The 16,479-nt window shown below is 49.9% G+C and overlaps 1 protein-coding gene across 2 annotated transcripts in view; it reads left to right on the top strand.

The window, feature by feature from the left end:
• The window catches only part of GRIPAP1 (GRIP1 associated protein 1), a 35,293-nt gene that overhangs the window by 14,878 nt on the left and 3,936 nt on the right, over positions 1-16,479 (top strand). For both annotated transcript variants that reach the window (XM_078876438.1, XM_078876439.1), the window contains exons 7-24: positions 798-961; positions 1,287-1,335; positions 1,444-1,514; positions 1,725-1,772; positions 2,719-2,750; positions 2,953-3,000; positions 3,974-4,073; positions 4,686-4,763; positions 5,472-5,564; positions 7,043-7,177; positions 8,075-8,170; positions 8,887-9,099; positions 10,762-10,875; positions 11,503-11,580; positions 12,835-12,930; positions 13,522-13,578; positions 14,001-14,100; positions 15,885-16,006. In XM_078876438.1, coding sequence (XP_078732564.1) covers positions 798-961; positions 1,287-1,335; positions 1,444-1,514; positions 1,725-1,772; positions 2,719-2,750; positions 2,953-3,000; positions 3,974-4,073; positions 4,686-4,763; positions 5,472-5,564; positions 7,043-7,177; positions 8,075-8,170; positions 8,887-9,099; positions 10,762-10,875; positions 11,503-11,580; positions 12,835-12,930; positions 13,522-13,578; positions 14,001-14,100; positions 15,885-16,006 — 1,694 coding nt within the window. The remainder of the gene's footprint in view (positions 1-797; positions 962-1,286; positions 1,336-1,443; positions 1,515-1,724; positions 1,773-2,718; positions 2,751-2,952; positions 3,001-3,973; positions 4,074-4,685; positions 4,764-5,471; positions 5,565-7,042; positions 7,178-8,074; positions 8,171-8,886; positions 9,100-10,761; positions 10,876-11,502; positions 11,581-12,834; positions 12,931-13,521; positions 13,579-14,000; positions 14,101-15,884; positions 16,007-16,479) is intronic.

Genomic DNA, 16,479 nt, shown 5'->3' with positions numbered 1-16,479 from the left:
CTTCGCGCGGCTCGAAGAGTGCATCTAGCCTGGCACAAGCGCCGTGTGGCGATGTCACCGCCACATTATTGGGTGCGCCTTTGAAAGAGTGGTGGCACAGTGGTTTATGGAAGGCTACGGTGGAGACTATCTGAACTCGTGTCGGATCTTCCCTCGGGGTGGAGTCCACCTTCAGTGAATCACTGGTACAGTGCGCCCACGTTAGCCCCGGGGAGACGAGAGGTGACTCGCCGTGGGGTTGGCCACACGTTACCTTGATATTTACGGACCGCATGTGCGTTGATTGTAGTAGTGGATTTGGGGAACATTTGATCTTGTGCTATCGTACACGTGGTGTCCGATTCGCACAGTTGGCTACGTGCAGTGCGAAAGAAGTTCAACATACATCAGTACGTCTCTGTGAACGATGAGTCTGACGTAACGATGAGCAAAATAGTTCGGCAGACATTTACATTTCTTTCGTGTCTTTGGTACTCGACACGTAATATATGTTTTTATATATTCTTTTGACACAACCTGGCATTGCAAGGAAACTCTGGACCGGTTGCAACATACAGTACCTCATCAGCAGAGTCAGGCTTGCTTGAACCCATGCTGCTGAACCCCCAGACAGCAAGGACCCTTTAAGACATTGATCGATTCAAAATCATATCCAGTGATGTATAACACATCAACAAACTAATGTTTGTGTGTGCGTTGTGTGTTTTTTGGTGCTCGCTTAAACAGCACTTGCCCCAACAGTCTGTTGCGGCTATACGGCAAGTCTTTGTCTCTGCGTGTGGTTTTTTTCCGCGCAGCATTGCAAGATAAGCACATTCACGATCTGGAGAAACTCGGGGAGAGCCGCGCGAGCGTCAATCCGGCGGAGGAGAGCGACGAGGCGGACGGGCAGGTGGTGAAACGCGACTGGACGCTGGACGACGGTGACACCGATGGAGACTCCGACGATGTCGCCAAGCAGGTGGCACCCCCCCCCGCCACGGCCCGACCTCACGGCACGGGATGTAACAACGCGTAGTTCGCTCGCAACCGATTTGACGATCGACATTTGATTTTCTGAGTCGGATCGTCGCTAGAGTGGATCGGATCACTCGCCGGTCACTCTGGTGGTGCTGCTGAAGCGGCAATGCGGTGGCACGTTCGATCGTCGCGTGACAGCTTGGTTGATTTGGCCGTGCCGGGTGGCGGAGGGGTGTGACGACACACGGTTGGTGTTTTACTCGAGGCGGCGATCTGAACACAAAAATGTGCGATGAATCGACGTATTTATTTTTATTTGTTTACAGCTGCAGAGAAGGGTGTCGAATCTGGAAGCCCAGCTGAAAGAGTTTAATGGTACGTACCTATTGCTTGTGATTATATAAATGTCCATGTTTTGAGCTGATATTATTATTTTGAAGATGTATGGGACATTTGCAAGGCAATGCTTGTGATGTTGTGCAGACCTGCAGCTGAAATTCGCTACAGAGAAAGAGGAAAATGAACTGCTCAAGGACCAAATCCAGGCAATGATGGTAAAAATTTTTTTTAAATCCGTTGAGCATCACCGTGTGCGGTGTTTCATTTGCGTTCACAGCGATGGTTTGTCATGCACACGTGTGACGGCGTTTGCCCTTGATGTTAAACGCCGTGTACGTGATCTTTACCGGACATCTGTGAAAAGAGCTTCATGGTTCATCGGATTCCTCCGGTCTAAATAAATATTTTCATTCTGATTTTGGCAGCTTTCAAAGGAGAAGGACTTTGCCCAAATGCAGGAAGACATTTCCAAGGTGGGTACTGTTCTTGAAATTTGCCACCCATAATTCTGGTACGATTATGACCATATCACCCACAATGCACCCTGAGTGTCCAGGTCATCGTCAATGAGAACACTCCTTTGTGTCGGTCCGTCATCACTGAAGGTCACCTGACCTGCACCACACACCCCCGATTGGCCAGGTTCAAAATTCCTGCCAAACGATTGACCAATCGGGTGCGCTCAATTCAGATGGCGGGAGTGACGCTCGTGTGAAGTGGAAAATGTAATGTTTTTTGATTGGGTAGCTCCTTATTCGAAGGAGAAAGTGTAAATGATTTTGTTTCTCCTAAACTTAAGGGTGTTGTTAATTCTTGCAAATTTTCAGGTGTAAATTTTGTCTTTAACCTTTTGGCCTTGTGTTTTTTTCAGTCATTATTTGCACTCCCATCTGCAGCGTAGTTTTCTAGTGCCACGCGGTCTGTTGAATATCTCTCAATCGCCTCAAACCTGCCGTAAATCACGTGGCTTCTGCTGTGTGTCCCACCCCCATTGTGAACCTCTCCCCTCTACCCCCCCCCCCCCCGTGTCGACACTTTCCTGTGCAGCGTAGAGATCCTTTTATAGCCTCTTCCTGTCATCTTCCCAAGCCCCTTTGCTCCCGTTTTTCAGTTCCCTTTTCCATCATTTTACACTTATTCACCACCATTTCTCGTCTCTCTTCTCTTTTCCCCCGTTCCATTTTTATTTTTCCCGTGTGTAATATCCTTGGCTCTTGCCGCCCTTCGCGTGGTGTGAAAAAGTTTGCTCGTGAAACGCTTGTGGCGCAAATGTGAAGTGCCTGACAGTGGCACTTTTTTAAGCATTGTCGTACATTTTGATTCGGTCCATTTTGTGCTCGGTTTAGGGCTCTTTACCAGCAAACCGGGTGTTTTGTGGAAAACGATTTTAAACGTTGCGTCTGTTTTGTGTATTCGAAGGTCACGGATAAATTAAAAAAGAAACAAGAAAGGTAATGGTCAACAGCTCCACACTCAGACACGACACAGATAAGAGAGTGAAACTCAGCCGAGAGCCCATACGCATTATGTCTCGAGCCAGTCCCGCTCTGATTCGTTTCACGATTGTGGATTGTGGTGACACATTTCCTCCTTGTGCCGCTGGATCTCACTCGTCTGTAAATGTCTCTGCTGTTGACTTTCTTCCGTCTGCAGCCTCCTGCAACTGCAGAGTGAGAAGGAGTCTCTGTACACGGAGAGCAGGTACGTGTTTTCACTTGCGGCGTGATTTGTGAAATTCAAACAGCTCGTTTGGTGATCCTGCGTTGGTAGTTGGGGCACACAAAGAGCACATTTGACAAACAAACGAACTCAACCCATTCGTCAATAACAACAGTGTGTGGCCGCAAACTAAAATATGAATACGGTAAAACCTCGATACACGTACATTCAATAAACTAAGTTTCTGTCTCATGAACTTTCGATTGTTTTACCATTGCTTTACACAAAAAGCTACAAATACAGTTAAATAATACATGGACTGACACGCACAAATAAATAATAAATTGGTGGATCTACAGTGCTATATAAATTATATAATTATATTTCATCGTTATGTGTATTTTATTTATGTCAGTTGGAATACTGCACAGTATAAAATATTACATTATTTTGACTGATAATAGGTTTTTCCCTTTTTTTCTGGCAACAAAACAGGTGTTAAGATGTTAAAACACCAAACTGAAACCTTTTACAAGGAATCATGTCTGCATTAACCACAATACTTGTGGTCAGAATGCAAACAAAAAACATACTCTGATAGTATATGCATTGTCCTTGAAACTGATTGGTCTACACCAGAGACAGCCAAAACGCGTCCTCTGGTCTAGCACCGTTTGAGACTAGGCTCAAAAGAAAGCTTAACACCTGTTTGTTGCCATAAAAAAGGGAAAAAACCTATTATCATATTTTGGTACTGGCAAAGGAGGTCCCATTATTTTGACTATAAATTTTCTTTGTTCACAATATAAATGGTAAGTTCTGAAGTGTTTATAGTATGAAATGGTACGTTACCAAGGCTGAGGAACGCATCCTCACACTCCGACATGCATCAGCCGATGCGGGAATCATCACCGTAAGAAACGGCAGTCTGATTGATGCGTCGAAATGAGAACTCTCGTTTGGGAAGAGATTTTGTTCAACTTTGGACGAAAATGACCACTTTGTTTTCAAACAGATCAAAACTTGAAGAAGTCCAAAGGAGGAACGAGGAAGAAATCAGTGACTTAAATGTAAAAATGCAGAAGGTGCAGAACGAGCTGAAGAAAGCCATGCAGGTAAGTTGTGTGCTTTTTGATGTCAAATCACCACCCAGTCGGATCCACAGTTAAAATAAATGACCGCCACTCTCAATCCGCTCATGGATCAAGGCCCCTCCACACGTCATGTTGGCCACGAGGAGGGGGGAGGGTTTGACCATACTTCTCCCACGATGGTTAGTGCAGCTTGATGAAGGGGCGAAGGGTAGCAACATCTTTGATGTCACTTGCCACTGATTATTCAGCCGTGGCCCTGGGGAATCGAACTGGGATCCAGCGGTTCGTAGCGCAGTGCACGCACCGCTGTGCATGCCGTTGCAACCCCCGTAAATCCATACCTGTCAACCCGTTATCAGTGCCGCCCTTGTTACAGGCCAATTCAGACCTTGTTGGTCACCCCGTGCCCTTATCAATCTCAACGTTCATCCTACATAGTCCCATCACAAGGGAGAAACACAAATTTAAAAAAAGTGTCTTTGCCTTTATTGAAACGGCTGTACGCCGTATGGACCTGAAAACTCAATTTCCCTGTACAAGAATACGGGGTAAACTGTACGGGTTGACGGCTATGCAAATAAATGTCATCTTTCACTCGAAGCGAATCCTCTGCCCGTGTATGTTCCCTCTTAGGATGTCGGTGAGCTGAAGGAACAGTTGAAGAAGCAGCGGCAAGAACGCGACGAGGCGCTGAAGGCGAAGGGCGATGAGGTGAGAGGAGCTCTCCGTGTGTGTTAGTCCTCTTCGTGAAAACTTGGGCAGAAGCCTCCCGCAAAAATGGTCGCGACACTTGATTGAGGCTTTGCCGGGTAAAACAAGCGCAAAAAAACGATGATAATATCCCTCTGCATCGACAGTGCTGCCTTGTACGTGGTTGCGGGCATGATTCGTCTCGGCGGTGTTGCATTCGGAGTCGTAGTGACGTGGTTGCTCCCTTGCTGTGACGCGAAACATCATTTACCGTGGACAAAATGACAACAATTGTCCGCCAAAGTGTTTTCCCCTTCTTCTAGGTTCTTTCGGTAAAGTCACGTAGAAGGGAAGCAATAAAATAATAAAAATAAAACATAATAAAAGAATTCTCACGACGTTTCGGCCACAACGCAAGCAGCCGTCCTCTGGTGAAAACCGCTGTCGCCTCGACAGACCTGGTTTGCACCTGAGGACGGCTGCTTGCGTTGTGGCCGAAACGTCGTGAGAATTATTTTATTATGTTTTATTTTTATTATTTTATTGCTTCCCTTCTATGTGACTTTACCGAAAGAACCAAGAAGATGAATCCCTGCAGTCACGAAAGCTTTAAATCGAAATGTTTTCCCCTTGCAAAAAAAAAAAAAATTTTCGGTGGAGAATCTGCTTCGTGCGTCCTGCCACCTCCCCCGTTGTTGCTGTTGCTCACGTTGGTTTCTCTTTCGGCAGAATGCGACTCAAATTGCGCAGAAGGAGGAGCAGATGGGAAAGATCCGCGGGGAGAATGAGGCCTTGCGGACAAGCCTGGCGGCACTCGAGCAGGTTTTCTTTCGCACCTCAATTCTTTCTGGCAGATTTGTATCCTTTGTCAACACCCTATAAGGACAAAATGTGCGGTTACTAAACTAAATTCAACTTCTTGTTTTGCGAGGTAAAGCCCCCACTGAGTTATATAGCTTTCTTTTTCAGAAGCGACCTGGCCACAAATTCTAGCTCAATGGAAGTGGCTTATCACGTGGAAATTTACAGCAACCAAATACTCTAAACGCACGTTGATTCTTAATGTGGAGGGGAGAAAGATCCACGCGTCCACAGGGAGAGACACGCAAACTCCAAACATAGAGTAGTAATAGGTTTTTGCCCTTTAAACTGGTACAAAAAACTGACACCTTTATACAAGGCATCATGTTTGCAATAACCACAACACAAGCAGTCAAAATGCAAACAAAAGAAAACAACTCTGATAATGATATGCACTGTCCTTGAAGTTGATTGGTCCACACCCGAGACAGCTTTTCTTAGAGCCTAGTCTCCATTGGTGTTGGACCAGATGACGCCAAAAGGCGTACAACTCAAAAACAGCGCACTATCAGAGTATTGAGAGCTCGGGGTAAGCATTTACACTATGAGACCTCCTTTACCACTGGTAAAGGAGTTGAATTGTGGACGTTGTTTTCTGTGTGCTTGTATACATTTTTAGAACGTTAGAGAAGAGCCGTGCTGTAAAAATCGCGTTAAATTCAGAAGTTTCCCTCCCGCTTGCTGGCGGAACAGTGCGGATGTCCTGAATAAACACCTTATTCACAACCCAAATATCACCACACATCACCGCACCTTATCGCTTCGACATTCCTTATCCTCGATGACTTCTGGTGGTGGAACCATCAACCTCATGAGAACAGCAACAGGCCGATGTGCCACATCTCCTTCGTAAACGGAACATTAAAGAGCCAGCCACAGTTGTGCGACTGTGGACATGCAACCCATAATTAATGGACCGTTATTCTAAGTAAACCACTCGAGCCTGCGCTCCTCCAACAGAGGAGGTACAGCAAAACTACACAAGCTCTCTCCTGAAGCCCTCTCATCGTGGCCAGCAGACCTCAACATTGCCACATAGCTCCTGAATTTATTGCCAAACGCATGATTAGAATAGAATAATATTTTTTAAACATCAACTATGGTCAGTTGACTGCACTGGATGAAGGCCTCACCACCCAATAAATATAGAGCAGCACATCCCTCCCATTTGGGTTTGTGGCTTCTTCCTTGCTGTCTCTCGCACATCCACGGTTTGAGTGAACGTTTCACCAAAGCCTGACCGAGTTGTGGTGGGTGACTAAACACGCCCGCCGTCTCCAATACACCCCTCATCCCAAACCCCGCAGGTCACCGTTTGGAATTTGAGCGGTTGCCCTTCACGCAGCGGTGATATGTAGGCGGTTGTGTTTTTGTTGCGCTGTTGGGGGAAAAGTACGAGTGAGTGAGCGTGCTTCGAGTAGTCTTTCTCTCGATTGTAGATTCAAACGACAAGAACGGTGGAGATCAATCTTTTGAAAGAACAAAATATGAGCTTGACGGAAGAAGTCCACCAGCTTCAACTGCTGAAGAGTAATCTGGTGTCGGAGAGGGAATCGCTGACATCGCAGTACCAGGTATGCGTCTTCTGGATCTCGTGGTGGTTGCGCTTTGGTATCAACGTCACGGTTTCTCTATACAGCGTGGGCCAAAAGTCAGGACACACAGGGTTATTGTTTTATTTTGACAAATCGCAAAGTATTCTTGGTTCTTTCGGTAAAGTCACGTAGGTAAAAAAATTAAATTAATAAAAGTAAATGTTTTACCTACGTGACTTTACCGAAAAAACCTAAGAATATACAATATATTTTTAATGACCGTCTTTCTGAACAGTATCTAATAGCATGGGACTAACATATATGCGTCATCAATGTGTCCTGGATTTTGGGCCACCCTGTGTATATCATTTATATTATTAATGACCGTGTTTTTTGAACCGCATGTAATGGCATGGGACGAATATGCATGATCAATGTGTCCTGAATTAATGGCCACCCTGTATCAGAGGTCGCAAACGGGTTTTGATTCCTTACCCGTACCCGTACCCGGCCGCACCAGGGTTGCAAACAGGTACCCGTACCCTACCCGTACCCGGCCGGGTACGGGTAGGGTACGGGTATTGGGTACCCGATTGCGACCTCTGGAATGAAGCCATGTTGCAGGCGCGGGTGGGTTGATTCTAGGAACTTGAATTGTGAGAAGAGACAAGACGTTGGGAAATGAGTGACAAACGGTTACTCACCAGTGACTCACGGTCTACCCGTACCGGTACCCGGCCGCACCAGGGTCGCAAACGGGTACCCGTACCCGTACCCGGCCGGGTACGGGTAGCCGGGTATCGGATAGGGTACGGGGATCGGGTACCCGGTTCCGACCTCTGCCCTGTATTTCACATGTCTGGTGAGCGTTGCGGTTCGTTGACCAGACGTTTATGTTTGCGCGCACGCACGCGTTGCGGTTTGCTTGCGGCCTAGGAGGCAGCGCGTGAGAAGGCCCGCACGCACGATCGGCTGCAGGAGCTGTCCGCGGAAAAAGTCGGGTTGCAAGCAGACTTGGAGGAGGCCAACAAGGTGAATGCCTCGTTCGCGCGAGCGTGACGTTTGGAATTGCCGCCGGGATCCGTAACGCCTGCAGAATTGCATTCATCAAGAGCGATCTACGTTACTATGATTACGATAATAGTAAAAACACGTGAAGAGAGAGCATTGCCAATGGCGTAAAAGAGCATACATTTACTCCATTTTACGACACTTATTAAAAGAGTACATTTAATATGCTACTGTTTCGTTACGATGACTTTACACAGCACTCCATGCGTTTGTGTGTGTGTGTGAAGCATTGCACTCATTTCGCCCATCAGTCTAGGGGCCTTGCTAACAGTCCAACCTGGGGTCACAAACTCCAGTTACTAATATGCACCATGGGACGTGTCGACCGTGGGCAAGAAATCTTCCCCTTAGCGCCGTCCCTTTCACATGCACCGCTTTCGATTTGTTTTCACATCCCAAAGTGCTTAGTGTCGCGTTCGCTACTTTTCTTCCAAAGCGATGCCCCCCCGTCAAGCGTGCTATGGCGCGCACCCCGTTTAAAGCTACCACGGCGAACCTGCCGTCGTACGGGTTTCCGATCGAGAGGTAAAACGCGTCAAGAAAAGTCCCCCCCGCCGCCCCACCCTGTTAGCGGTCGCCGCCACGCTCGGGTGCCGACAACGCCACTTTCAGGCCGAAGGGCTCTCTACAAGATGGGCCTCTCCGCGTCTGCGCTTGTTGAACGCGCGACTGTGCAGCTCGCCGTCAAGAGGAAGTCGATGCTGGACGCGCTGGCGATCGAGACGCAGCAGGAGAAGGGCCGGCACAAGGAAGCGCTGTCCACCCTGCAGCTGGCGCACGACAAGGAGGTGCTGGGGGTGCGCGCCCGCTACGAGCGCGAGCTGCGCGAGCTGCACGAGGAGATGGTCCGCTCGGCCGACGAGCTGCGTGCCCAGCTAAAAGATGAGAAGGTGAGCGGGAGTGGGGGGGGGTGATGGGGTCGGTGGGGGGGGGGGGCGGCGATCGACTTCCTGCAGTCGGTCGTCCCGGCTGCTGCCTTGCGCTTTGCGTAACACGTATCGTGTAGGTGACGCACTTCCGATTAGCACGGTTGGCTACGTACGGTGCGAAAGAAGTTCACACGTGCATACGTTTCCGGTTTGTGTCGGCATCAGGACAAGAGTTGTTGGTGTCGCGTCCTGTGTCGAAACGAATCCACAAAACCGCCGTACCTATGAATCCTACTTTTAATCTCTGCCCGCGCGTTCCCATTATCCACGCGCACGACGGACTCGCTGACCTCTTGTCGTCGGGCAGCAGGTGGACGTGTTTTGTGCCGCCGTGTTGGTTACTCGACAGCGTCGATAAACTCACTGTCGCCGAGAACCCCAGCTCGGCAGCGAGCGGTCGCTGAGATTTGAACCCCCGGATCTCGGCGGTTCTGGTTCAGCCCGCGAACCTCTGAAGCCACCCGGCACCACCACTGCTCACGCTTAAGTTGGGGGGGGGCACCCTGAGCTTTCATTGTCGTGATTCTCCAGGGTGGCCAGCATTCTCCTCTGGGTACACACCCCCCCTTTTCCACTGGCACATCCGAGCCGAAGCAGCAAGGGGCCCTCACGGTTACGGGTGTTTTTCCACCGGCTATTTGCCGTGCCGAGCCCAAATCAAAGCGTGATACGCCGGCCTCACGAGAGACACCCGGCGTCTGGCTCGTCCTCGCCGAGCAGATCCGTGAACGTTAGCGACACGTTCATCTGCGCGCGCGACGTTCCGTGCACACGCGTATCGACTCGTCCGTTGCTCGCAGAGGTCGCAACCGGGTACCCGATACCCGTACCCGATACCCGGCTACCTGTACCCGGCCGGGTACGGGTACCCATTTGCGACTCTGGTGCGGCCGGGTACGGGTACGGGTAGGCCGTGAGTCACAGGTGAGTAACTGTTTGTCACTCATTTCCCAACGTCTTGTCTCTTCTCACAATTCAAGTTCCTAGAATCAACCCACCCGCGCCTGCAACGTGGCTTCATCCCAGAGGTCGCAATCAGGTACCCGATACCCGTACCCTACCCGTACCCGGCCGGGTACGGGTAGGGTACGGGTACGGCCCGGTACAGGTACGGGTACCCGTTTGCGACCCTGGTGCGGCCGGGTATGGGTACGGGTAAGGAATCAAAACCCGTTTGCGACCTCAGGTTGCTCGTGACGTCGGCGGCACGACTCCGCCCCTTTGCGGTGAAAAATCGGCCGGCCCATCCTGACCCACGCTGGGCTGGATCGGCACAGCCCCGGCACGCTTGCACGGTTGCACGGTGGAAAGTGTGTTCAGTCGGCTCCTCTGCGTCGAGTAGCTGTCCTGTACCAGCGGGATTCGTATCGGCGAGCTTTGTTTTTGCTTTAAAACACAATGATATCAGGGGATGTTAAACGTTCGCTGTGAAGCCTACGCCGTGTATTTTTTTCTGGTTATTACGCCGCAGTATTAAGCAGGGCCGCCACTGGGGCGCAAACCGCGAGCCTCTTGCACAGAGCGGCGAAACGCGCCTGACCCCGCCGGGCGGTGTCGGCGATGTTGGCGAGCGCGCCCGTCGTAAAACGCGTCTTCTCGCGCGCGGGGGACGGTTTCTTTCAGATGAAGACAAAGGAGTTGGAGGGACTGAAGGAGATGGCCAACGGCCTCCAAAGCCAAATAGCGGGTTTGGAGAGTTCGAAGGGCTGGTACGAGAGACGTCTCCAGGACGCAGAGGTAAGAAGTCTCTTTCTTTGGTCATCCTCGTCGAGAGCGGGCGAACACCGTGCCTGTTCATTCTAGATTTGAAGCTTTCGTGACTGCAAGGATTCATACTCTTTGGTTTTTCGGTAAAGTCACGTAGGTGAAAAATAAATAAAATAAAATAAATGAAAACAACAAAATTAACTCACGACGTTTCGGGCGCAACACAAGCGTCCTTCTTCAGGTGGGACAACGTCGCGAAAGCACAACCGCTTAAGTTGTTGTCGTGGCATCTCTTGAGGAAAAAAAAACTAAGAGGATGAATCCTTGCAGTCACAAAAGCTTTAAATCTAGAATGAATGCCCTCTACGGGGAGGATTTCCACTTATCTGTTAGAGTTTTTAACAGACGACGAGACAGGAAGTCGCAGCTTATCGAGACGCTAACCTTCCTCAAACTCGGCACCGGTTTCGCCATTGATTGTCTCATCAGCAGAGGCCTTGCTCGAGCCAGTGCTGGTGAACTGTCAGGAAGGGGTCTTCTTTCTCTCTCTCCTTTCTCTCTCGTTAGATCCGTGCTCTAGCTTCTGCTACGACCCACGCGGTTTCCACACTCGTAACAAAAATTCTCAACTCCTGTTTATTTTCCCGCACCCACCAGGAGCTGGCGAAGAAGAACCTCGATGAGCATCAGGGTCGCATCCAGCAGCTGCAGGAGCAGCACCGGCTGGATTCCCAAGTAACGGGCGCACCGCTCGCCCTCCGCCGCTTGCACGCTGTGCCACCCTGCACACAGCTGTACACCGGCCGGCACACCTTCAATCCCTTTACTAGCGGACGATGTTTAGGAATCGCTTGGATTGATCGAACGCCACTGCCACGCCGCGCCGTCACGCACGACGCGATGACGGGTTGCCGCACGTGGGCGATTGTAGCAGGTGCACCACGTTTCTGGAACATGTTGTCTGGCGATGCTGCCCGCCGCCGCCGCTGCTGCTGCTGCTAACAGTGGAGCTCGAGGCACAGTTGAACAAAAACGCTCCCCGACGCATTCGTCAATGACACCGTGCGTGGCCCTTAAAAGGAACAAAAAATATTGTCGGCGACGTTTTCTTGGGCGATGAGCATCGGTGGCCGGCACGTGTGCGCTGTGAAGAAGGGGCAGTTAAAATTGCACAGACGGGGGACGACGACAAAAACCCGCTGAGTAGGCGTCCCCGACCAAGGATATTTGGGCCTTACGTCACAGCGCACGTGAGAAGTGCGCGCTGTGAAGGAGGGCCATTATCCGGAAACGTCGGCGATTTAAACGTCGTTCCTTTAAAGGCCACACGGCGCTATTGACGAACGCGTTGGCATTTTTTTGCGAGTGTTAAATCGCCGCGTTTGTTGAGTACACGTGGCTCGCGCGACAGCGGAGTAATTGGCGCGGAATGCAGCGGCGGCGGCAGGGCTGCGCGCTCGAGACATCGGAGCCCGACTCGGGGCCTCCAACTGCAAATCCAAAATGTGGGACGACGAGAACGGTTGCAATTTAAAACTCGGTGAGAATCTGGAGAAGAGACTGAAGAGGTTGACCGGCGATGAGGTTTTCTAAGAGAAAATAGTAGTCGCTGTGCAACTGGCCTGACAAACAAGCAAGCGTCGTTGTTGACACAATCCTGACACCTGCGTGACGATGCTGGTTGCAACTACCACCAAAACGCGGATTTGCAGTGATAGATCGGCCGCGTTTTGTTCGTCACGTGACAGCTTTATTCGATGGCTGCCTCGGGCACAGGAGGGTGCACCGACGCACGTTTTGCTTCCACCGGCGATCCGAGCCTAAAAACAGGGGTTGTCAAAGCCCTACGCGTCACGTTGGAACGGCTATCGAAAGTCATGTGACTTTTGCATCAGAGCGTGCGTATAAAAGTGTCTGAATTCGGATGTCAAAAGCTTATCCGAAGGTGCATTAATTCACCGTGTGGCCTTGTTTGTTTTTTCGTCACAGAGAAAAATGGAAGAGGCGGTTCATCTCAAGCAAGAGTTGGAGAACATGTTGCAGCGGGAGGCGGAACTGAAGCAGGAAATCGAGCATTTGAAGCAGGTTGGTGAAGTTGAGCTCTACGTTGAAACGGAGGGCACCGTGGGTTTACCGAAAGGCCTCCGATGCACCACCGAGTCTTCGTTGTGCGGTCGAGTTGGGGAGAGGGGGGCAATCGTACTGCTGCTGTATCGCACCGCCGTCAATCGCAAAGCGATCGCCCGGGCTGAAACACTGCGCGGACGCGTGTGCTTTGCACTTGCTTCAAAAGCACGGTGCGAGTCGGAAAAGCTAGAGACACGCAATGCATGTACACACGCACAGTTGCATATGTAAACATTTATGTTTTATTTTATTATTTTATTATTTCTCTTCTACGTGACTTTCCCGAAAGAATGTTTAAGCACCCTGTATAGCGATGGCAGGGCCGTATCGAGCCACCGCTGCAGCATTTGCGATCTTAGATTTGCGTTTTATTCTGCTGTCCACTATCCAAAACGTGTACCTGCAGCCTCGTTTGTAATTTACAACATTTCCCTTGTCCGATGCTTTCCGCTTACGCGAATTGTGCTCGGCCTTGGTTGAAATTGTAAAACTGTGCCTCGGGTGCCGTGGTGTGTTCTTTTTTGTTGTTGTTGTTGTTGTTTTTGACAGGAGCTGAAGGATGTTGTTGACCAGCAGAGGATCGTCGAGAAAAAGGGAAGCGCTGCGGTAAGTTCCCAAGAAGCAGCTGCTCTGGCTCACTCCTTCAGAGACGCTTTTCATCGAGGACCTCAAAGCGCCGTACAGGACACAGCAGCAGCAGAAGACACTCGGCACGAGAATAATGATACGATAAATACATTTACGAAATTAACTGAAAGTGTAATAAGCGGAAGTGTATTAATAGGTTTTGTAAAGTTGGTTTATCTTATTATTATTATTATTTCACAAGTACGTAGCCCCGCTTCTGAATTGCGCATCTGTTACTTTATAAGCGGCACGTGGGTAATCATTACTGCCGTGTTTCTAAATGATATAGTTTACAACGTTGCTGGTGAATCACGATGCCCGAGAGCGTCTCTGGCGATGATCGCATTAGGTGACGATGTCTTGTGGGTTTTTCTTCTTCTTCCCTTTGCACGCTCGCTCAGCTCAAGGATCTGAAGAGGCAGCTGCAGTTGGAGCGGAAGAGGGCGGATCGGGTGCAGGAGAGACTACAGGATTTCTTAACCAACAGCAAAATGCGCGCAGGTAATAATCGTCGTCGGTTCGAGATCATGACGGATATAAATTCGGTACAAATACCGCTGAAGGCTAAATACGTGAATTATTTTGTCCTTTGTAAACGTGACACATGTTTTACTGTTTGGTCGTGTCGGGTGGTGGAGGGTTACGACACATTTATAAATAACGCGATCTGACCCAAAAACCTTTATTATGAATAATATTGGTCACGAAAGGCCTACGTGTTAAACTGACGTAGGTTTTGGCTGCCCTGCATTATTATTACGAATCCTAATAGAGTTTTGGGTTTTGCCACGTAACGATCTGGCCAAATCTGTGTCGTAAGAAGCCTCCGCCAGCCGATGCGACCAAACAAGTTAAATTGTCAGGTGGTGTAGGCGCGTTTAACAGCGCTCCAATTACTGTCGTTTGAGCCTCACCGGGCGAATTGAAGAACAGTTCTCATGAGCAACGATTGAGGTCGGTCACGACAAATCCGTAACATTTACTCCATTTAACCAAAATATATTCCAGTTGCTTTTAATGAGGCAAAACCCGAGGCAGACTTCACCGAGCGTGCCTTCTGCAGAGTATGCCTCGTGAAATGAAAGCTGCTATGTGGTGCGATGTTTCAGGTGTTCAAAGTGTAGCGGCAAGCTGGAAGTATAGCGGCGAGCTCGAATCAATGATGATGTTCTGCCCGGCCAGAGGAAACTTAAGCAGTGCTTTCATACACTCTGCTTCAGCACAATTTGTCCCCCCCCTCTCTCACTATGAGCCAACAGCTCCCACGCTAAACATCAGGCCACTGTCGTACACACGTGCGATTCGGAACTACGTTCGGGATACGGCTTTTTGCCGTTTGGATACAATCTGGGACCGTTCAATTCGGCATCCACAGTATCCGGCGGACGAAGAGAATGACCCAGACGTTTGGTCACGTGGCCGGGCGGTTCGCGCGCACGCTACTTGTTGCAGCAGTTCGTAAATACCCGCCGTCCGCTGCACAGTGGACGTTTCAAGATCGCGTGACGTCGTGCGATAGGCCGTCATCACCTGGTCTTCCTCCACTTGTCGTTGAAATTTGTCTGCAAATTTTCCTCGGTTGGGATTCTACACGGATAGCAGCAACGGCAGCATCTCCACCCGCCGTGAAACTACGGCCGGCTCTGTCGGTTGCTGGCCGCTTGACGTTTTGGGCCTTTCGGGGGGGGCCCTGCGCTCAACAACTTTGTCAAACTCTTTGGTTAGTTCGGCAAAGTCACGTAGGTAGAAATAAAATATTATATATATTGTGGATTCCCGCAGTCACGAAAACTTTGTCAGAATGGCACGATTTTATTGCAATCAAATATCCGGTGAATATTACGCGCGCAGGCTTTCGCGACCATTATTATTCGTAATAATGTTTTTGTTTTTGGGTTGGATCGCGTAAATATCGATGTTGTTAAATCCGCCACCAACCGACACAGCCAATTAGTAAGGCTTGTCACAAATGCAGTCAGGCCCCGTCCTGACCACACCACCGCATTGTGTTTTTACAGCCTTAATACAAGCTCGCTAACAGGACAAAATATGCCAGTTAGTATTTCAGCACACCGATGTGTTTTGAGAGTAAACCCACAACATTTACAATTCGAGAACCGTGATGGGTCACTGGTGATTGCAACTGGCTTCATCAGGCGATTTTCCACAGTTGCTGGCAGATGGGCCAATGAAGCTGGTCGCCAAACCTTGGTTATGAATATTACGGGTTCGTCACTCTTCAACTCGCGCTGACATCGGAGCGTTTCGCCACCTCTGTGTTCCAGGAATGGAGGAGCTCAATTTGTCCGACATGTGCTCGCCAACACGAACGCAGACCGGCGATAGCAGCAGCATCTCGTCCTTCAGCTACCGGGATATCATGCGAGAGACGCCCTCATCCAGCAAGGTGCGGTCGCAGCGACGGCGCTTGCGTCACTCGATGGGGCGTTTCCCCCACGCACACACGTCGATTTCCTCCGGGTGCTGTGGTTTCCTACCACGTGTAAATGCTCGTTAACTCTTTCCCGTTCCGATGACGTACGTGTACGTCACGTTTACGTCACGTGTACGCCACGTGTACGTCACGTGTACGCCACGTGTACGCCACGTGTACGTCACGTGTACGCCACGTGTACGTCACGTGTACGTCACGTGTACGTCACGTGTACGTCACGTGTACGTCACGTGTACGCCACGTGTACGTCACGTGTACGTCACGTGTACGTCACGTGTACGTCATCGGAAGAAAAAATGTAATAACTTTATTGGTACCGAGGCTCCCACAAGGCCATGCGGGAGGGTGTGTGGTGCGGTTTGGCGCCAGCTGTCGTAGAGCGCAGTCGTGTAGCTACGGTTCTCTGCGGTGAGTTACAACGTCTT

The sequence above is a fragment of the Lampetra fluviatilis genome, chromosome 44, assembly GCF_964198595.1.
Source record: "Lampetra fluviatilis chromosome 44, kcLamFluv1.1, whole genome shotgun sequence".
Lineage (NCBI taxonomy): Eukaryota > Metazoa > Chordata > Hyperoartia > Petromyzontiformes > Petromyzontidae > Lampetra > Lampetra fluviatilis.
This window is presented reverse-complemented; position numbering and strand designations above follow the sequence as displayed.